This window comes from Spinacia oleracea, chromosome 4, assembly GCF_020520425.1.
Source record: "Spinacia oleracea cultivar Varoflay chromosome 4, BTI_SOV_V1, whole genome shotgun sequence".
NCBI lineage: Eukaryota > Viridiplantae > Streptophyta > Magnoliopsida > Caryophyllales > Amaranthaceae > Spinacia > Spinacia oleracea.
This window is the reverse complement of record NC_079490.1, coordinates 144602699-144625452: the sequence shown is the minus strand read 5'-3', so window position 1 is coordinate 144625452 and position 22754 is coordinate 144602699. Positions and strand designations below refer to the sequence as shown.

The 22754-nt window shown below is 35.7% G+C and overlaps 1 protein-coding gene across 1 annotated transcript in view; it reads right to left on the bottom strand.

Annotated features, from left to right (window-relative positions):
• Nucleotides 1-20485, bottom strand: part of LOC110796327 (pentatricopeptide repeat-containing protein At4g04790, mitochondrial) — a 30381-nt gene extending 9896 nt beyond the window's left edge. The window contains exons 1-9 of the mRNA XM_022001393.2: nucleotides 20117-20485; nucleotides 18374-18421; nucleotides 15768-16403; nucleotides 15006-15185; nucleotides 8048-8112; nucleotides 5505-5612; nucleotides 5192-5305; nucleotides 4562-4657; nucleotides 4375-4473 (exon numbers count right to left, since the gene is read on the bottom strand). Coding sequence (XP_021857085.1) covers nucleotides 4375-4473; nucleotides 4562-4657; nucleotides 5192-5305; nucleotides 5505-5612; nucleotides 8048-8112; nucleotides 15006-15185; nucleotides 15768-16403; nucleotides 18374-18421; nucleotides 20117-20348 — 1578 coding nt within the window. The 5' untranslated portion in view covers nucleotides 20349-20485. The remainder of the gene's footprint in view (nucleotides 1-4374; nucleotides 4474-4561; nucleotides 4658-5191; nucleotides 5306-5504; nucleotides 5613-8047; nucleotides 8113-15005; nucleotides 15186-15767; nucleotides 16404-18373; nucleotides 18422-20116) is intronic.
• Between the last annotated feature and the right edge of the window lie 2269 nt (nucleotides 20486-22754).

The following is a 22754-nucleotide window of genomic DNA, read 5'->3' as shown; positions in this document are numbered from 1 at the left end:
GCAAGCGCAAAGCGCGAGCTTCATCGAAGTGAAGCGCACTTTTTAAGAATTCAAGGTTTCTTTACCATTATGGATATATATCTTACTAAAATAACCACAAAAACACATAAACAACAGATTTTTTCCCCTATTGCTCCTTGTTTTAACAAAATAAAGCATATAACACAGTGCTTATCATGTAATATCCACTAGGAAATAAATATACTATGCTATTTTCAAAAGGATGTGTCATCTTCTTTTCTTTTTTTTCTTTTTTTTTCTTTTGGACTCTTGGCCCACTTTCTATTTTTAAGGATTAATAGGATATGGTCCATTAGACAATACCAACATATAAAATAAATCTTTTAACGTGATTTTTTTTTTAAAAAGAATAATTTCAATGAAGCTCAAAAAAGCGCGCTTTTTGCGCTTCATGCGCTTAAGTGCGCTTCGGTGCGCTTTTTCACAAACGCTTCGCTCAGACCTAATTAAGCCCTTTGCCCTAGAGCTTCGAGCTTCAGCGCTTAAGCGAGCTTTAAGCGCGCTTTTTTAAACATTGGTCATTCTTATAAAAATTAGGAAAATTTGTCAAGTACGGTGTATAAAAAAGCGCAAGCGCACTAAAGCGATACGAGTCCTAGCGATACGAGTCCTAGAGCCTAAGCGCAAAGCGCAAAGCGCACGCTTCATCGAAGTGAAGCGCATTGTTTAAGAATTAAAGGTTCTTTTACTATTATGCATACATATCTTACTAAAATAACAAAAAAAAAATATATAAACATCAGGTTTGCTTCCAAAAATATATTACTCTTTGTTTTAACAAAAATAAAGCATACACCCTCCGTATTTTAAAAAGAGATACACTTTGATCGGCACATAGTTTTAGGAATGTGAGTTGAATTTACTAAAATAAGATGAAAGTGGGGTAACGGTTAAAGTAAAAGGATGATGTGAGTAAGTGTAGGGACCACAAAAAAGAGAGAAATATTAATATAAGTGAAAGTGAGGACCAAAACATGTCAAAAAAGGAAAGTGTATCTCTTTTTAAAATACGTCCGTTTAAGAAAAGTGTATCTCTTTTTAAAATAGAGAGGGAGTATTACATAGTGTTTATCAAGAAGCTAGTGTCGGTTGTTGTGACTGTTGTCTTCTTATTTTCTTCTTTTTACTTTTCTTTTGGACTCTTGGCCCACTTTCTATTGTTAAGGATTCATAGGGTGTGGTCCAAAACCCAATAACAACATACGAGGTATAAAAAAAGCTTTCAACGTAAGGTAAAAAATAAAAGAATTTCAATGAAACGCCAAAAAGCGCGCTTTTTGCGCTTCGCGGGCTTAATCACAAACGCTTCTCTCAGACCTAATTAAGCGCTTTTCCCTAGAGCTTCGCGTTTCAGCCATAGATTGAAAACTCGGTATTGGTCGCGGTCGCTGGAACGATCGCGGTATCGCGGTAACGGAACTAATGCGTTGGTCGCGGACTTAGTTTTAAAAAGCGTGATTTTTGCGCTTAAAGCTCGGAAGCTCACAGCAAAACGCTTCTGCCAGCCGAAGCCTAGCGACATACAAGAAGAGCGCGCTTCCTAGCGCTTCGGTGCTTTTGTGCTTCCTAGCGCTTTTGCGCTTCCTGCAGTCTGGGCACTCATCAGATCACTCATCAGATCAGACCCTTCTTTTTTATAAAAAATAAAGCCATGTGACTCTAATCTTCTTTTTTAAAGTATCACGTGATTTCTTTTTTTTTAAAAGCAAATATTTGGGAAGTTTTTGAAAAGCCTAGTGCAATTTTTTCCCGTAGCCGGATTTCTCTAGCCTTCTCGCTGGATAATCCTGTCGGATTCTGAATTTTTCTTTCATCGTTTTGATTTCTATTTTTTTTTTTCATTTTTTCTTTCCATATTTTCTTCTTATTTTCTAAACTTTTGAAATTTTATTATTTCTTTCCGGGTGCGCTTCGCCTACGAAAAGCGTGCGCTTTCGCTTTGCGCTTAAGCTCCAGGGCCTTTTTGCGCTTCATTGTGCTTCGCGCTTTTTAAAACTAAGGTCGCGGACCGAGTTGCGGTTGTCGCGGTAGGAATTTGATTTTATGATTTTTATAGGTAATAAATAGAGATTAATTTTAAAAAAATATTAAATAAGATGTGTACTTAAAATTCATAATTTTTTTTGTTGGGTAAACAAGTTATTCTCTTGGTTACCTAATAAAAATAAATACGGAGTACTGCAGTAGGCAGTAGTACCTTCATCTAAAAAATAGTTAGTGTGAAAAAATTTAAAAGTTCAATATAAAAAAGGTGATTTTATTTCCCAAACAACATCACGTGATTTGGAAGAAAACTGAGAAAAGGTCCATTATTCCATTTTATGGTGGGGTCAGGTCAGGGGTGCTTTTAATAAAAAAAAAAAGAATTACTTGAATGCTTTGGTAGCATCGTCATCGACAACTTATTAGGGTAACGTATTCATTCATCTTTCTCTCACTCTCTCCTCATTGCGCCTCTTCTGCGATTGCAACTACTCAACAATGGCGGAACAAGCTTTTCATATTCTCTCACTCTCTTCTGATCTCCTCCTCGCCGCCTCCTTTGCTTCCTGTGAATCTCATCTTGCAACCACTAAACAATGGCGGAACAGCTACAACTTCTACCTAATTGCTTCCATTTATGTACTTATTTTCGATCTCAATTTTCTCCTTTAGTCAACTATATGGAGAACTCTCTGGAGCTCTCGCCGAAAATCTGAATTAACTCGGGCGATTTTAGTACGGAAACGGTCGAATCGGGCGATTTTGGTACGGGGAGGTCGTATCGGGCGAAATATCGCCTTATTTGAAAACAACGTATAACTCGTATCGGCAACTTGAAAATCCGAGTTAACTCGGGCGATCCGAGTTAACTCGTACGAGTTTTTACTCCATGGTTTCAGCGCGCTTTTTTAAACACTAGTCAAGTAATACCTAGATTATTAGTCACTTTGTCACTAACTACGTAGGACAAAAAAAGTTATTAATACTGCCTAGAACACCTTCACACGATTGTTATTGCTACCTAAGTCAACAATCCGGCCAAATTAATCGGAATATGACGTCATAAATGTTAATATAAAATAATTAAAAACAAAAAGAAAATTAAAAATACATTGATTTATAACCTAAGTTATCAATAATACTTAAATCGGCGAATATGGAGCAAATTATCGCAAATGTACACAATTATGACATCATTTTCCAGTCGATTTGACTTGGATAGCAAATTAGCAATAGTAATCATATGAAGGTTTTCTAGGTAGTAAGGACAACTTTTTCTCTCCAGGTAGTAAGTGAAAAAGTGACTTATGGTAGGTAATAATTGGCTAATTTTCCTAAAACGTAGCTATCAAATGAGGGGAAAAGTATCAAGTATGTAATATATTATATATGCATATACCACAGGACCTGAGATAAAAAAAAATATTAATAAAGAACTAGCGAACAGGTAGACTAAAATATCTCATATGTATTTTGAATGTGAAATAAAAAGTCTTTTAATCAAGATCAGGAATATGTTTTATCAGATGTCGTATTCCTGCAGCTATATCCAATTCTAGGACAAGGTTCAGGCACATCCATGTGCCTGAAATTCTAGGCCTTGCCGTGTTTAACACTTAGATATATACTCATATCCAAAACTTGGAGCCTTTAAATATATCCCAAGGTATAAAATAGTAATTGAATCTAAATAACATAGCAATGAATATAGGGTAAACAAGAACTAGAAAACAAGTCAACCAAAAATGTAGAGGCTATGCAAGAAAAGAATAGACCAGTGACTAAGGTGGGAAAAAAAAGTGGAGAGAAAATGAAGATTAGAGATAAAGGGAAACAAATGATGAGAGCGAACTAAGGGATTTTCTCTCTCCCGTACACCTACTTTCGTGATGAATACAGTAGTCTGGAAGGAAGGCGACTGAATTCATAGGCAAGATGAAACAAAGAAGTTATGAAGAATAATAAAGATATTATAATGCTAATATCAAGTTGCTTGAATTAGATTAGGTTTACAACAAGAATCAGATTTGAGTGGAAGAATTTGGGTAAGCTGGAGCTATTGCTTAGATAACAACATAAATAATCCACTCTCATACGAGTCATACCCAAGCATTACCTTTTTCCAATGCTGATATTATTCATGCCCAAATTACATTTTACAGATAAGGGACATGACTGTTAATAAGATGTTTGGATTGTCAGCAGTTTATGCCTTTATGGGCAGGGCAAGAATCAACATTACCTTTTTCCAATGTTGATATTTTTCATGCCCAATTTACGTTCGCTATTTGCTAATTTTCAAACATGGCATAGAGGGTAAGCAAGCATATAAATGAGAGGAGGAGGGCCACCAAAGAGTAGAAAATTCACCTCTCTGTAATAACCAGCCAATATAGCGTTGTACATACTTGCTGAAGGCGCTATCTTCATCTTTTCCAAATCCTTCAACACGGCATATGCATGATCAAACTACAAAGAACAACAAAAGATGAACTGGTCAACGGAGCAAAAGTAGTATGATAAAATATGGTAGATGGTGTGTATTGTACAAACTCACATCTTTCATTCTAACATTCAAGTTGATAATGCTCCTGATTGTCTCACTATTAGGCTTCAAATTGTGGTTGCAGAGCATTGAATAGATCCGACGAACCTATTATAATATGGGGAAAAAACCTTCAGAATCACCTACAAGACCAGGACAATAAAACAGGACAAAATTATGGAAGAAATATGTCAAATCTCGATAAGGGTTAATAACTATGGATGCAGCAACCAAACTATGCAAAAGACTCATAATATCACGGGTTAAGGCTGGTCAGGGGAAGTGGGGAACATATCCCTGCCCCTATAATTGCAGAGCACTGTACCCGTAAGACCAATTATTGAAAAAACTTCAGTTTCTACTAAATGAATAAGTAAAACAAATTGCACCTAAGATAAGGCCATAGCTTTTCTTTAAATCAGCACACATGTTCCACCAAAATTATAATGTTCTTCCACACATTTCACCATAAGTATGGCCACCAAGACAAGAATATCAGTAGCAAAGAAACCTCTCTGTAATACAACAGTATCGTTACCATATCGATCCAACCATCGCATTATTTCACATCAACTTAACAACAATTATTTAAATCAAACGACCTTAGCTGGCATGAATCCTACAGCTTGAAAGAAAGCGTACCAGTATAAACTCGCAGCTCCCCTCACAAGCATTACATATGGCATTGAGTGCTCCCGGCGATAAGGATAAACCTACTTCACACATCTCGTCAACTAAATCCAAAGCCATATGGACCTACAATTTTGTTACAGAGAAGGAAGGGAGGATATCAGACACGCTAAGTTTTTAAAAGAATTCTTGGACGGAGAAAAGCAAGAGAATGAGAAAGGGGAAAGGAAAATCAGTATGATGGGACAAAGATGCCATTAGAAGACTTAAAAAAAGAAAAAGCTGCCATTACAAGAATCATCTCAACACTCTGGTTTGCACATACCTTAGTAGAATCAAGACAAAATGTAATGAGATTCTCATATGACGAAGGTAAAAGTGCAAGATCCAGTTTTCCATGCATCTCTTTCAATTTCAAAATAACATCATCAACCTTCAAAGAGAAACATTAGGTATGCTTAGAAAGAAGAGCTTCTGGAAGTATATATATATCCAATCTTAGAATTTAAGGTTCATTAACAGCAATCACTTTCATGTTAAAGCCTAACATTTCATACTTTTGGAGGAAGTTAAAATCATAGCTATCACCATCAAATATTGGGACTGGAATTAAGCTGCTTAGTTCAGTAATTATTTCTCAATCAATGATGCAAATTTACTGTAAAAAGAGAGTGTCAACAACAAACGAGACCAGTCACTAGTCAGAAGCCACAGAACAATGTAGATTTCACGCCACATAGGCTAAGAGAAAGAAAGAGCCAAGCAGGCTACACCCATACAACAACCATAGAGAGGACTCTTGCTCAATGATTTGTCTATGTTTGAGAATTTAAAAAGTTTTGACACTACTCTCCATCTGCAACATCAAGTCTGCAAGTCCCACACAATGACCAGTAAATATACTCATCTTTCACTGAACTTTTTGTCTAGACCTAGTCACAAAGAGAAACTAATTGAGCTCTAACGACATTCTCTAGCAGGTTGTATAAGGTAGATGCAACAAGCTCATTAGGTGGTCACAGCCCAACAACAGCAGATGATGAAACAGCTGTACACAACGGTCATATGAGGCCACGTGACATTCTCACGTATAGCAGACGCCAGAAGAAGACAAATTAGTGCAGAATATCCTTTTAGGGATCTGTGTTTAAAAGGGAAGGGAATATTGGGAATAGGTCATCTTTTGTATATTGAGCAGTCATTGCATTTTGGGAGAGAAGTGAGCTCTCGAATTCTCACTGAACTATCAACTCTTACAATAATAATATAAAGAATCGTACCCTTCTCTGAATAGAAAGTCCTTATTATCTGCCATTCCTGTGTGTGTGTGTGTATTATTGTGATTTCAGGTGATTAAGCTACTGGTGTGTTCCAGTAGAAATTTAAAGGATTTTGCCCATTGATCTTATTTATTATAATGCCCGTTACATGTGAAAACTCAGGAGAAGTGTTGGGATGAAGAAATATTTTTTTTAAAATTACGTGATGGAAAAAGAAAAGGAAGTGCACTTGAAATAGAAGTGTGAAATTCAATGTGGTCCTAGAAAGGAACAGGTGAAATATATTCAGAAACAGGTTGAGTAATTAGTAGCAGACAGTGGCTGGCCACAATCAAGGGTGAATAGGTAACAATCTTTCTCTTGTAACAAGAGTAAACTTAAAGCTGCACACAACGCAATCCTTCTGCCCCGAAAAAGGTGGGAGCCTCTATAAAGGCATTGAGGTAATTTTGATACTGGTCGTGTCAAAGGACCTTTTCCACATTGCCCGCCGTTAACTATAACCATATCAAGGAGAAAAGCCATAGGGCAGTCATCAACTTAAAATAAACGAATTCCTAACTATCTCAAAGGGCCAATCTTGCCCAACTAGCATAGATTGCATCTCCAGCCTAACCACCAACCTTCAAAGAAGTTTTTTTTCCTCATATTTCATGCAGCCCACATATCTCATCGGGGCAGGATCAATAAGGCTCCAAGTAGAGCACGCTTTTCCCTGAAATACCAACCAACATCCTCCATAAAAACATAGCAACGTCTTAATGAAGGAAGCGATTACAAATTTCCACATCACTTCTTTCAAGAATAAATAAAACCAAATAACCAGCAAAATAACCCTTAGCTGTTCCCCATACCAGCTAAGAATAAATGGAATTAAGGAGAATCTAAGGTAGAAGTTCGAGCTTGAAACTGAAAGTCAAAAATTGACCTATTAACCCAGGAACAGATTTCAGCGTCAAAATTTATAAAGGGGCGTTGACAAGGACATAAAATACATTCTTATCGATACAGACTACCAGTCATTCAACAAAGCCACCGCAAAAAAACAAGTCCCGTAGTGAGAGATAGCCACCAAGTACTCGGTCCAGGGTCCCAAAATACAGGGGATATTTTTTATGGAAACAACTCAATAATGCAGGTTTATGTTAAAGACAGACACCATGAATAGAAGCTAACACTGAAAATCCACATACGTAATGGCAGACAGCCACCTTATTAGTTAGCCCAAGGCCCCCAAACAAAAGGGGTCAAGTAATGCAGATTAATGTTAGAGATAGACACCATGAATGATGGAAGCTGACAATCAAATCAAACCAGTAATGCTTTAAAGCCAAAAAGAAGTATTATATTCAGCAAGCACTAAGCATTAAGCACCATAGGTAGATAGCAAGTAACGAGCAGTTCTGTTCGAAGGAATGAAGAAAAAAAGCATTATGCACAAGAGAGACTTTATAAAGCTATCTGTGAACATAAAGAGAAGTCAAGTCATCCCTGTACACTATCAGCATAAAGGAGGTCACAAGATACAACAAATGCCCAATGATGGACCCAAAAGAAATTACCAGTAAATTCATGAGAAATTCCTCACCGTTGTATTTTTTGAGCTAGACGCATAGGAGTAGATCAAATCTGAAATACTTTGGGCCTTATGACCTGCAAAAATAAAAGATTTGAACATGAAAAAACGTAATATACAGCTAACTCAAACAAAAAACAGTTGCCCAGGCTGACAAAAGTTGACCTGACACGATAACCCAACACAAAATAAACGGGTTTGAGTCAAGAATTCTTAACCTGTTTAATTAACTAGGTAGACATGAACCCGACACGAAATTAAGCAGGTTAGGTTTGGATTTGAAATTTTCAACCTACCCGTTTATACAAATGGGTAGAACATTAACCCAAGCCTGACACGCATAACCTATACATTAAAGTAATAAAAGTTGAATATTTTGAAAATATACAACATAAATGCATAATTTGGTATTGTGCTTTCCTTTCCGCCTAACTAGCTAATTTGGCAGGCAATGTTTTTACTTTTCCTCCTAACTCGCCAATGTGGCGGTACAATTTTTTTTCTTTTCCGCCTTTTACCTTGAAGTCTTTTTATCTCTTCTACTCTTCCAACTATCTCACGATCAATAACGAAATACCTTATACCACTCATTCTCCTTCTCTTGGTAGATCAGTGAGCAACCAAATATCAACCACAACAATGTCCCTCCTCTCGTCAAATTTAATTTGCTTTAATCATATTTAAACCATGCGACATTTTTTCCCAAAAATTTAATTCATAGATGTATAAATTTATAGTACTAATTCTTCAAGGCTCTTAAGTGGTTGATATTTGTAATGTTAAAACTTTTAATCACTTCTAGATTATTTTTAAAAAAAATTAATTTCCTTTTAGTACAAATAATATAAGAAAAGATGTGTGGGCATACAAGAAAGGATGAATGTGGCGGAGATGCGCATGTTACGTTGGATGTGTGGGCATACAAGAAAGGATCAATTGAGGAATGAGATTATTAGGAAGAAAGTAGGGGTTGCACCGATTGATTTTTTGATGATGGAAAATCGTTTAAGATGGTTTGAACATGTAAAAAGGAGATCAAATGATGCCCCAGTTAGGAGGCTAGAAGGGGGGTGGCAAAGTGATAGGGTAGCAAGGGATAGGGGAAGACCTAAAGAAAACTTGGAGGAAGGTGATTAAGATCATATGAGTCTACTTGGGATTGAGGAAAATATGGCGTTGGATAGTACAGAGTGGAGGGAGAGAATATACATTGATGACTTGATTTGACCCTCTTAGTTTAATTCTTGCATCTTGCAAAACTTTTACTTTTTTTAAAAGCTTTCTCTAACCCCTTTTAAATTTTAAAGTCTCCAACAATCCAAAAGGAACGACTGTCGGTTAGAATTTCCAGCGGTAGGAAGTGACTGCCGGTTAGAATTTTCGGCAGTTGAGACTGCCGGTTAGAATTTCCGGCGGTAGTCTCTTCCTACCGGTAAATATTTCCGGCAGTTGGTTTAAGCCGCTGGGTTATAGGTCCGGAGGTTTATTTATGCGTCAGAAAATATCATCGGGTGTATGTTTTTCTTAGTTTGATTCGTTCTACATTAATATTCCGGTAAAAAATTTGGACAAGAAAAAAAAAATTGACTGCAAATATTAAAGTACCGTAAAGTAATCATCATTGCATAATTCATCATTATTATCTATTGATTTGTAGAGTATGGTGAATGTTACACACTTTTTAGAGTTGTTAACTTACAAGTCATTAAAGACAAGACTAATTATATAGTTTTTGTCTAGGAATAGGTTTAGATTAGAATAAGGATAATTTTAGGAAATTTAGTATTTAAATAATATTAAGGTATCTGCATTTAGGTAAAATACTACTTGCATTTAGTACCCTCAACTTTTTTTTCCTTTGGCTCTCTTTTTATGATATTTTCAAATGTATTATTTTATTTATTTGTCCTTTTTTTCGTTTTACTTCACTTTTTTTTCTTATTCCTTATGTTATTTTTCTTTAATTTTTTCCTCGTTTTACTTTCATTAATTTTACTTTCTCCCTCTTCCCGCTCCTTTCTTGTTTGATTGGTCAAATTGACGATCTCCTATATCGATTCATGTTAGCCGACCCCAAATCATTCTGGGACTAAAGCTTTGTTGTTGTTGTTGTTGTAGTAGTAGTAGTGGTATAATAATAATATAACGCGTAAGTGAGTAACATATTAACCGAGTAACAATAAGCGGGTTAGGTTTGTGTCAAGGGTTTTCAACCCGTTTAATAAATGAATTAAGTTTAGCTCAAGGGTTTTCCAGCCCTTTTACCTCCAACACGAACACAAAATCTGACACGAGATGACCTGTTTGACAACGCTATAGTTGGCCAAATCAGCCAAAAGAGAAACAGGAAAGTGCCAAACAAGGTCTAGTTTTTAAAAGCAAGCTTTGATCCTTTTAACCGATCATTCGTTCACTACCACATAGTAAATATTATAAAATCATTATTAGTAAATCAGTACTAAGACGAATCAAGAAGTCTATTTTCAATAAGTAAATTATTATATTCTTTAACATTCCATGGCCTCAAAATTTGATTCACTAAGAGTAGTCTCGATTTTATGGGACCCCTTCTTAGCGTGGGCCTATATGATAAATCAATTTAACCGGTATTACTCCGTCCACCACCACCAGGGTTACCTAATACGTAGTACGATTTAGTACGAAAACGCAATACGAATACGGAATACGAGAGGTGGTCGAATTGTAATACGTTTTGAGGTATTTTAAAATACGATTTTTGATAACATCATACGATATCTCATGTAAATTGAAAAAAAAAATTATTTAAGTTTAACAAAAACTCAAAAGTCTTGTGTCATTAAAACATCTAACACTAAAATTTACTTAAAAAATACGGAAATTTCATGAAATACCCCCGAGTTTTGTCATAATTCACCAAACGCTCATCAAGTTTCAATAATTCATAAAATACCCCTCACAAATGACTTAATACTCCCAATACCCCTTCATGACGTCATCATCCTCATAATCAACCAATTACGATCTAATTACCAAGCTAATCCCTAATTAACGCCCCCTAATCCCTAATTACCCACCTAATTCCCCATTAACCCACCCATTAACCCATCCATTAACCTACCCATTTCTTTTTCTTTTCTCTCTCCCTTTCCTGCTTCCATTAACCCACCTTCCTTCTCCCCTCACCTTTCTCTCTCCCCCCTTCCTTCTTCCAGGATTTTTCTTCCATGGACGCTGCCACTAGATGCTCATCCTCTTCTGGGCAAATCTGATAAAATCAACCTTGAATCAATTATGGTTTCAATTGATGATTAGTGTCCTCTTCGCTGCTTTCACCATCTTCACTATCATCATCTTCATCCTCCTCAACAAATTCAAATTTTAATTTCTAATTGGGAAACAAATTAGGCTAAGGATTTTCGCCCAAATTAGAGCAGCGAACTTGTCGAGTTCAATTTGCTTGTCGATTTTTGCCCAAATTAATTGATTTTCGATTTTTGCCCAAATTGATTGAATGTCTATTCTCGCCCAATTGATTGATTTTCCCCCAAATTGATTAATTTCAATTTCTAATGTAAAAAGTATGCTTGTCGAGTTCCCAAAGAATTGTCAGTGATATTTCGGAAGTAGAGGTACAGAGACGCCGGAAAATCTTAGAACTACCGGAAATCATACGACTGTTTGTGTTTATAATTAATGGTGGTGGTCGAGTTGCTGAGACTGTTTGTGTTTATAATTAATGGTGGTGGTCGAGCTGCTGATTCCACCGACTGTAGTAGGAGAAGCACATCCAGCAACAAGCCGACCGCTGAGGAAGAAAATGGGGGTGAGGTTGTGGCGAGGTGGTGGCGGCGGTGATGGGGTCGGGGAGGAAAAAACGGGGGCGCGGTGGTGGCGGAAGAAGGGAGAGGAAGAAGAGGCCGTGGCGGAAGAAGGGAGAGGAAGAAGATGGGTTAATTAGGAAAAATGGGTAAATGGTGAGTTAATTAGATGTTAATTGAGTTAATTAGGGATGATGACGTCATGGAGGGGTATTTGGTGTATTAAGTCATTTTGGAGGGGTATTTTATGAATTATTGAAACTTGATGGGCGTTTAGTGAATTATGGCAAAACTCGGGGGTATTTCATGAAATTTCCGTAAAAAATAAGATAAAATACTAAAAACAAAATGTACGAAGTCTTAAAACAGCCATCTCGTAAGGAGTGATGAATTATGATGGGGATAGTAAAGATTCCCTCAAAAAATAAAAGAAAACAAAAAAAATCAGCCAGCTGTCAGTCCCTTTTAAAAAAAATAATGATCAAAAATACAGGGTTCACCTCTCTCCTCGTAAAGGGTAAAAACAAAAAGGCTAAACCTAATTTTCCCTTCATTATCTTCACTTTCCTATTTCTTCTCCCTCCTCCATTTTCACGCATGAACTCGAGAAACTCGATTACTCCTCCTAAGTAACTGCAGAAACTCGAGATTTTTTCATGATGAAGCTTCAACAATGGCGATTCGGCGAAGAAGACTAGAAATCGATCAACTCGACTATTGGGTCGAATTAGAACGAATTCGTACTCGAATCAATACGAATCGTTCTAAACCAGAGTACAGTCGGATCTCCACCATATTAGGTAACCCTGACTACCCCCAATGACACGCCTCCAGAACCCATACCTCCACCTAACAAACCCCCCAACCTCTCCTACCATCTCCCTCCAACAGTCCAACTAATGTTCTCCACAATCACCAACCACATCAAACCCGACCAAAACCGTATCCCTTCTAGCCACATCTCTCTACTTCTATATCCCTCCACCACTATCAATGATACTCTACCAAAACCTAGTGCTCTCAGTATTTTTTTCCCATTCCCGAGTTCTCCCCACCCCAAAAACCCATTCTTCATGCAAGAGGACCCATACCCTCCCTCCCCCCCCCCCCCCCCCCCTCCCATACATAATTCTCAATAACTCCGAACATTCCACCAAACCTCTTCCTCCCAACAAACCTTTATCTCTCCTCCCCTTTATCCCATATAGAAACCTCATACTTCGAGCAAGAGAAACTTGCATCCCTCCCCTTCCCTTCCCTTCCTAAATCCTACCCCTCCCCCACGACAAAATCTTCCATAACCACAGAGGGAAAGTGCAAATTGGAACCAAATCCACCAAGAACCATAATCCTCTATAGCCACATCCACCAACAAAGTGAAGAGTAGATCTTACACCAAAGATCACCATGGATAAAACCACCATCAGATTTCGAACATTTGGTGCTACAATCCAACAATAATATCTCCTATATAAAGCACTAGTGATTGACTTGAACCACTAAATGGCCGATAAAATAAAACGTTGTAACTTTCCATCATTAGAGGTGTTGCCGTGTTGGGAAGGAAGAGTCAGTGGTCTGGAACTCTAGTGATGGTGAATGTGAGTTTTAGTTGACTTTTATAATAGTGTGGAGTTTGGGGTTTTGGTAGGCATAAATGGCGGTGGTGAATAGATACCAAGAAAGAAAGGAGAAGGCTAGTGTTCTAAGTACATGATGAGGGGTTGGGTGGGGAGAGAAAGAATGGAGGCGTTAAACGAGAAGAGGTAATAAGGAGAAACTTTGATAAACCAATTAAATAATGAAACACATTAGTTGGGAGTCTTGTGACTAGGTAAACAAGATTTTATGTTTGTGTAAAATAACACTAAAAGGACAAGTTGGGACTATTTCCAAGTAATAAAAAGGTTGACTTTTGAAAGGAGTATAGTCGTCCAGATCGGACTTTTCTAATCAATTTTTCTAATAAAAGAGGTAAGTGAGAGAAAGGGGGATCGGGATTAGGGGTAGTTCATTTCAGCCAAAGTTAACAAAAAATAGTTAATTATGTCGTTCTTCCACATTATACAAAGCAAAAAAAATACACTGTCATACATGTATGGGAGAAATTCTATAATCCACTAAAGGGAACAACATAACTCGTGAAGATCAAGATGAGCTCATCAATAATAAGGTGAAAAAAATAATCCAATTTTTTACCAAGAGTACCGACTAACAAGAAGTCATAATATTTCAGAAAAAACTCGACTTGAGTGCCAAGAAGGTTGTCTTCCCTCCCTTTCCGGCCTAAGTTTATTATGAAATCCAAAAGTGAAGAGATACAAGGTCATAACAAAAATGACAATGATCAAAAGAGTAGGAAGAGCAAATATTTTTTTTAAAATACATAGATCAAAATAATTAATAATTAAGGAAAATTATTTCGGATCATTGCTCAATTCTTAGCAAAAGCTTTTTTTTCAACCTGTGTGTGTGTTTAGTCAACTAACACATGAAATGACACAAGGTTGTGCATATATTTTCCTAAAAAACTATTATATTGATTAGTCTTTTGAAAGATGGAAACATAATACAATAAGTTAAGAAACAAACAAAATATATACCCCCTCTATTATATTTATCATCAGTCACTTTTTCAAGGATAAAATTCATCAATATTGACCATATGCTTTGACTAAGTGTCTAAGATATAAGAAATTCACTACCATGTGGAATCTTGTTAGATTTGTTTCAATGTGTATTTCCAAAATATTACCTTTGTATTTCCTCCGTTATAAAATATAATTGCTCCATGTATGGATTGCACACAAATTAAGGAAAAGGCATAAAGTTGGGCAAGTACATAAGGGCAAATGCAATCATTTTCCCATCAAACTTACTAAAAATAGGTGTATACCAAGTAATTCCAAACTTCCAAAAATAGAAAATGCAGCAATTATTTTAGAACGGGGGAATTATAATTTTTATAAATATGTAATTTCAATTATTAATGGTTAAAGATGCATATTGGAGGGCACAGTGGGAGAAACATCATGAAATATAAATTTGTTGTCAAGAAGCATCGAAGGGGTGAAGAAAGAAAAAGGAATAAATGGGAAAAGAAAAATAAAATTAGACAAAATAAAATTAAAAAACCAAAAGGTGACTCAACTAGAAATCCAGAAACATACCGCAATCTTTCAATACCAAAACAAACAACTCTGCAAAAGCTTCCAATGATAGCCGCCCCAGGGATCTGAAAATGCTAGCTACATTATCCAATGACGACACTCTGGTTATGTCTATGATGTCTAGCAACTGAAGAAGCTCCTTCTTCCTATCTCTTTCACACAGTGCCAACAAATAATTTTCTGCAGCACAAGACAAAACATAACGCCATTAGAAACCATAGGGAAACACCTTGGCATGGAGATTAAGATATTTAGTCAGTTGCCAAGACTTTAGAAAAGCAATAGTCATCACTCTGCATCTGATAAACAAGCAGCCATTGGTCCATAGTCAGTGATAGAAAACCCATTAAGACCCTAAAACCACCAAGACAATGGTACATTCATTCCATCAACAATTTGCCAAAAAAAAAAGAAGTATTAACTATGGACGTGTAGCTTGATATGTCATATAACAAAATGATATACCCTCCATTAGATGACAACAACTATTAAACAAGCAACAAAAAGTAAAAATAACAGGCAGAAATATATGTATACCTTCCAGCTGTGAAGGAAATAAAATGTCCTCATAGAGGTCGTATTAGGAACTCATAATTTGATGCAATAAAATCAAGCAGGAAAGAGATCGATTGACAACTGTCACATCCAAATGCAAATAGGAAGTAATTTTCAAGAAAAGTTCACAATGGACACAAACGAAAGAAGCCAAAACCTGTGAAAGCAAGAAACAACGCAATGAAAAAATTAAGCAAAGATGCTCACCGTGCAATAAGGATCCCATTTCACTCTCACCAGAAGAAATACGTTGGCAAAACTCATGAACCTTTTCTTCATTATTCATCTCAATCCAAAAATGCATCTCATAGTAGCCTAATCGTGGATGTAAACTAGGATCTTCATCTTTGATAATCTCAAGAAGGATTAAAAATTGATCATCCATATGCATGTCAATTAGTAACATTAAAAATGGGCCAAATGCCTCCTCTTCTATTGGAAAACCTCGTTCCTTCATTAATCGAAGCAGTCGGTATGCCTGCAAAATATGCTCCATCTGGACCTTCTCATCATTACAATTTCTTGCTGTCTCTAAGCAAGTTTTTATGAAAGCATTATACTCTTTCAAACCTGTCCCTCGACCTAATTTATATAACACGTCAAAAGTTGAACCTGATCCGACTTTATCCGAGCACAAATTAACCAACTTATCAAAACGTAGCTTTTGGGTGTTCTTGAAGATCCATTTATTCTTTCGATCCTGAGATAACTCTTTACGACGCAGTGGTGTGCTGCTATTGAACAAAGTAGTAAACCAAGGCAAGTTAGAATCATCCTCCAATGCTTTGCCATGACTAGCCACTTCAGAGGCAGATGGATCATCGAGATCCCAGTTTGTCATACCTAAAAAGACAAGGCATTACGACAGAGACTGTAAGTTTGTAACTTGATAGCAGTAAACAAAAATCCACCCTTTTTTTCTCTAGAACTAAATTGGAAAACTGTTCAAGAGTCAAAATTGTATTTATTTCTTACAGTAATGTGGGTCTGCCAAAGAGAGAAAGGGGGAGGGAGCGAGGGACTCATATTGGACAAGGGTCACAATTCAGATTTCAAGACCAAACAAATCCCAAATCATGGAAAAGTCACCAAGCATTATGCAGACAGCCATTAGCCAGTGTATAACATTAAACTTCTTATACAAAATCTCTAAGATTTGTGGCAGAGAACAAGAATTTAAGGGTTTCAACATTGAAAAGAAAAAAAATCAGAGTGGTGGACTTGGTTGCCATCGCAATAACAGTCAGAGTGTTGCAACAGTGGCATCTCTGTTGTCTCACATGCCAAGGACATCATGGCATTTATTAACAAATAGGACAATTTCCACTTCATCAGTACAGTTCAAGAGCTTTTAACCATATTTTTAATATTATACATTAATGTATAATTCTAGCATCTTCATTTGTTATTTGTGAAGAAATGCAAGTCTTAACATATTTACATACTAAATAGTAAAAAAATATAATTTAGAGAATCTGAGTAGTATGAATGAACATAACAGCTTTAATAATGGGTTGTAGTAACTGATGCAACTTAGGGTCTACAACGAATATAGCAGCTTTTTGTAAAAGTGTAAAACACGTGTTATAGGATGGCTTTTCACAAGATGGCATATTGAAAATATTTTACTGAAGGGCCTTCACATTACATTAAGCCTTTAACTTAATTATTTTCCCTACCTTAACAACTAATAGGAACCCATGATGAAATGGAGATACTTGTAGAGTAAAATATTCATACACCAACTAAGAAACAATATTTCACAACACATCTTTGATAAATCGAACATTCCATCCCGGCCCGGGCCTTCACGTCTGCCCTGTACTGTGCTTCAGCACCAGACGAGTAACATACTGAAACCATGACAGGGCGTCACCTTCAAAAGCCACCGCCGTTTCCATTTGTTCCTCTTTTGACAGTCTGTAAAACCTGAAATATCGCTCAGCTCGCAGTCGTACTGGACCAGGCCATGATGAGATACTTATTGCTGCTGATAGTAGTGAAGTGATGAGTTATCATCTTTGGTTCTCAGTTTAGCCACGACTGGATTAGCCAGTTTCGTAAGTCAGCGCCCAACCGGGCACTCTTCTGAAAGCGGTCTGCAGGTGTGCAGGAGATTTTCATTCTACTCCGTATTCTTTACTCTAATGTTGTTTCAGATGTTGTGATAAGAGATTTTATGGAAATTGTAACTTCTAAATTCTAATGCGATTACTGAATTGCATAATTCTGGATGGTATTACTCTTGCTCTAATAAAGCCATGGGAGAAGGGAGAGTGTAAAGCTTTCTCGATCAACAATCTAACTTTAATGAAGAAAGACAGTGAACCAGAAGTTTTTTTTTCTTTTATGATTTACATTAAAAAAAGTAAAATATTCAAATACTTGATCAGTTGATTTTCAGCTTCAAGACAATAAATAGTCAAGAACTCTATCCATAACCACATAAAGTAGATAGGAATGAGATATGATATAATTTTACTAAGTTGTCTATTTCTCTCAAGAATTAATGATTCAGAGAAGTTAACTGATTCACAATCATATTAAACAAACTTTTGGCAAACAGGTCAAGCCATGATATAATTATTTCATTGTCTGGTGATTCTCATCATACGGGCATCACATTATTTCCGTACCATGATATCGTAGAAGCTTCTGACAGTAATGACTCCCAAGTCCCAATTTTATGCAATCACAAATAGAATGAATGGCTGCTAACAGCCACATCAAATATCTAGTAAAGACAATAATTGTATTACAAAAGAAAATTAATTATAATACATATCACAACCGGACTTTGATTAAAAACATACCAGACAATTTTGAAGATATTCCATGCGTTTCATGCTCAATCGGTTCCCCTACACAAATAACAAGACTTGGATAAGTACAAACAAGATACACTCCTTATTTGAAAGCAATCTGGACATACTCATCATAGCTTCTGCCTTGATAAGCTTGATTAAATCACAACTCTAAAAAGAAAGTCATACATTGCATGATTAAGTTCCATAAACAACCACTACAGCACTCCATGCCACGCAAACTGTTAGAATATGGTATTTTGTTAATGAGAAATTCTTCATTAATGTGGGAGATTGTTGGATATTTATTTAAATAAATATTCATGTTAATGAAGCATATTTCTCTTAATACTATTCATGTATTGTATGATATGTGTATTACTATTTAGATAGAAATGTGGTAGTGAATTAGTGATTTAGAGAATTGTGTCTTTTCATTATACTTGTACCTTTTATTTGGATGTTGGTGTCTTTTCATAATACTCGCACCTTTTCGTGCTTTGTTTATTTTCCTGTATATATGCACCTTATTGTTGGTGGTGGATTGAAGAATAAAATCTGCATTAGTCTCTCTCATACTCATACATAATTAGTTATTACTCTAATATAGTTTGTTCGCCAGTTTCTTATAATTAAAATAACATTTTATACAGAATGAAACCTGTTTTATCTTGAGATATAATAGCTCAATAACCTTGGGTATCATAGAGGGAGCAAATTGTCTTAAGGACACTACATGATTTCGTTGGACTCGAGTTTAAATATTACGCAACTTATCAATTTATAAGTTAAGTATTGTTTACTTTATATAGTCGCTCAAATATCTACGGAATACTACACAACTAACCCACAGAGACTTAAGCCACTTCCACCCTTCCACAAAGTAAAAGTAAAATAAACTAAGTTACTCCGTATTTGGATTTTTTATTTCACCTCAAACACCCGCACCACATACTTGATATTCATAGATGCAAAAGGCCGCTCAACACATAAATTTTAACCTTATGTGATGTTTGGTTGACATGAAAAAAAAAGTGGAAGATTAGAGTATTGTTTGGTTGAAAAAACATGAGAAATCACACTTCCTAGGAAGTTCTACTTCCTACAACATGGAGGAAGTTGCTTACCTAGGTTCCCCTAGGTAAGTGGAACTTCCCATGAGAATTTACTTCCCACGTTTAACCAAACAATATCACTCACTTCTTAGTGAAAATGCTTATACATGGGAAAAGCTTCTTCCTAGGAAGTTCTACTTCCCACGATCAACCAAAGGACCCCTAAAACAATCCCGACACTTAAATGCATATGCACGTCTGATAGTAACTTAACAATGAGGCCGAAAGGAGGATGTGATGCTAGCAGGTTTCAACCCCTTGTCGAGTTACCAATCAAACAAGCCTTGCAATGATGCAAGCATAGATTAGAATCAATAATGCCTCGTCGCCACATTATATGTCCCGCCTCATATCCCATTTGTTAATCTTGTTACCATATCATCAATTTTAGTTCATTTAAAAGCTTGTATGAGCTCACATTAAAGGCAATTAGTCCATACATAGCTGACGAAATTACAAAGCATTATAACCAATTTGTATACATCAATAATTCATTTGTATACATCAATAATTCAGTTAAACTTGCATCAACATTGCAATTTGACACTGATATTATAAAATGGCTAAAATTTCATAAATTGCAGAAAATTAGCAAGCGAAAAAGGAGGAAAATGATGTGAGGCAGATGAGAGAGAACCTTCTGTAGCAGAATCGGCGACGGAGGGCGGATGATTCTTCTGGCGAGTCTGCTTGCGGAAAGACGATTTTACCTTCGAATAGGAAGAAGAGGAGGTATGAGGAGAGCGTAATTTCTTTTTTGAGGAAGTGATGACGGCGTCTTTGACAACGGCGGCGACGGAGGAGGAAGGGGCGATTCTTCTGGAGGAGCCAAAGAGGGAGCTCAGATGGTTCGCTTTTATGTGGGGCATTTCCGACCCTTCCACCCCTGCTTTGGCCTAGTGTTGAGCACTGAAAATGGTGGCCGTTGGTTTTTAACGGTGGGTTTTAAGAGGGGTTTTTGTTTTTTTGTTTTTTTTTACACCAAAAAAAATATTTGTTTTTCCATTTCTTCTTTATGGTTATTTTGGGATGTATGGGGATTGAAAGAGGCAGTGCATTGAGCAGGGTTTGGTTAATTGGGGCAAGTCTATTATTGAGATCAGAGGGCAAAAGCTGGACCCAATTCACCGACCCATCTCGAATCCAACCCAATAGTAAAGGGTATGAGTTAGGATTTTCAACCCGTTTAATTAAATGTGACAAATTAAATACAACCTGTTTAATTAAATGGGTTGGGTCAAATTGAAATTTCAAATTGAAAATAACTCGTTTAAGTTCAAACAAGTATGTAATAAATATCTGTAGAATGTTATTTGAAAGATTTTACTTCTCATCTTTCCTTCAACATTGAATAATTGTTTGTTTTGATTCAATGTCAAATACATATTGGAGTATTAGTTTTTGCTATGAGATTTTCCTCAAAAAAATCACCCCACAATTATATAGTCAAGTCAATTTATACTTCAACGGGTCAACTTTAGGTCAAGCCGTTTATAGTCGGGTTGGATTGGGTTGAGAATCTCAACCCGTTTAAATAAACAGGTTACGGGTTAGGTTGGATTGAGAAAATCTCAACTCGTTTATAAATGGGTGGACCTGAGTCCGACCCAACCGAACTCACAATCAGCTCTAGTTCCAAGACCGCAAGAAGATTGAAATGAAAAAGGGACTCGACATGAATTATTCACCTTGTGACTCAAAGTTAAGTTGATTTAACCGGTCACTAATCATCCATATATGATACTCGTAATATGAAATACAAGACACAGATCAATTTTATTTATGATACTTTTAAGCATGTGCAATGCACGGGTTAATTTTCATTTAGATACGAAGTATTACGTACGTAATTAGTAGAGTAGTAACTCGATCATATACTAATATTTAAGATACAAAAGAACTCCATGAGTTTCTATCAATCTTATCCCAACTTTTGATAAATTTTGTAAACCGATTATTTTTTATCGATTAATGTACATATAAGCTTATTTTGAATTGTTTATTGATTAAATTATATCTTTCATTTATCCTAAAATCTAAATACAATAATACCTATATTTATCTCAAATACAAAACTTAGGCTATTACGTAAGCTAATTAAGATACTAATTGATTTGGTCTTCTAACGTACAAACAAGTTTGTCAAAAGATTTGGAATTGTAAAAATCGTTCAGATTTGATTTCTTGATCGATAATTAGATAATCTAGTATGTATGCACGCAATTAAGAAGCGCGATCTTCCGGAGTTCCCTTATCAAATGGAGATAGATTCGAGTTTTTTCTTTTTTTACACTAATCCTATCAAAGATGGGAGCATTGGAATATCCTAACATTTCTTTTGAAGGAAATATCCCGCTTGACCTTTAGAATAATAAATAATCTAATCTAATATATATATATATATATATATATATATATATATATATATATATATATATATATATATAAAGGAGGCATATTTGTTGAAATATTAGAGCGCCACCTAGGATTACTAATGGTTTCGGCCAATGAAAAATAAGATTACTAATTTATTTTTGAATTAAAAAAATCGAGTGCCACGTAGATAATTAAATATGTGCCACGTAGATATTTTAATTAAGTAATTACTAATACATACAACTCCATCTAAAATCAAACACTCTAATAATTAAAAACTAAATCTAAAATAAAATTCATCCAAAATCAAACACTAATCTAAAATAAAATAAAATAAAATTCAATCCAAAATCAAACATTAATCCAACATTAGAGCGCCACATAGGAAATACAATGGTTTTAGCCAATGAAAAATAAGATTTCAAAGTTAATTTTGAATTAAAAAAAGTCGAGTGTGCCACGTAGATATTTTTATTAATTAATTATTAATATTACGCATATACAATTTCATCCAAAATCAAACACTCTCATAATTAAAAATAAATATAAAATGAAATACAATCCAAAATAAAAAAATTATTCTAATATAATATATAAAATTGGTATATATAAGAGTTTGATTTTAACTTAAGAATTTAATAGAATCCGTGCATCGCACGGGCTAAAATCTAGTGAATATTATGATAACAATCATGGATGTAAACAAGGAAAATGCTCTTATTATTTTGAATTTTGAATCGTTTTATTTATTGTGATAAAAAAACAATTTAATATACATATATAAAGGAGGCATATTTGCTGAACTATTAGAGCGCTACCTAGGATTACTAATGGTTTCGGCCAATGAAAAATAAGATTGCTAATTTATTTTTGAATTAAAAAAATCGAGTGCCACGTAG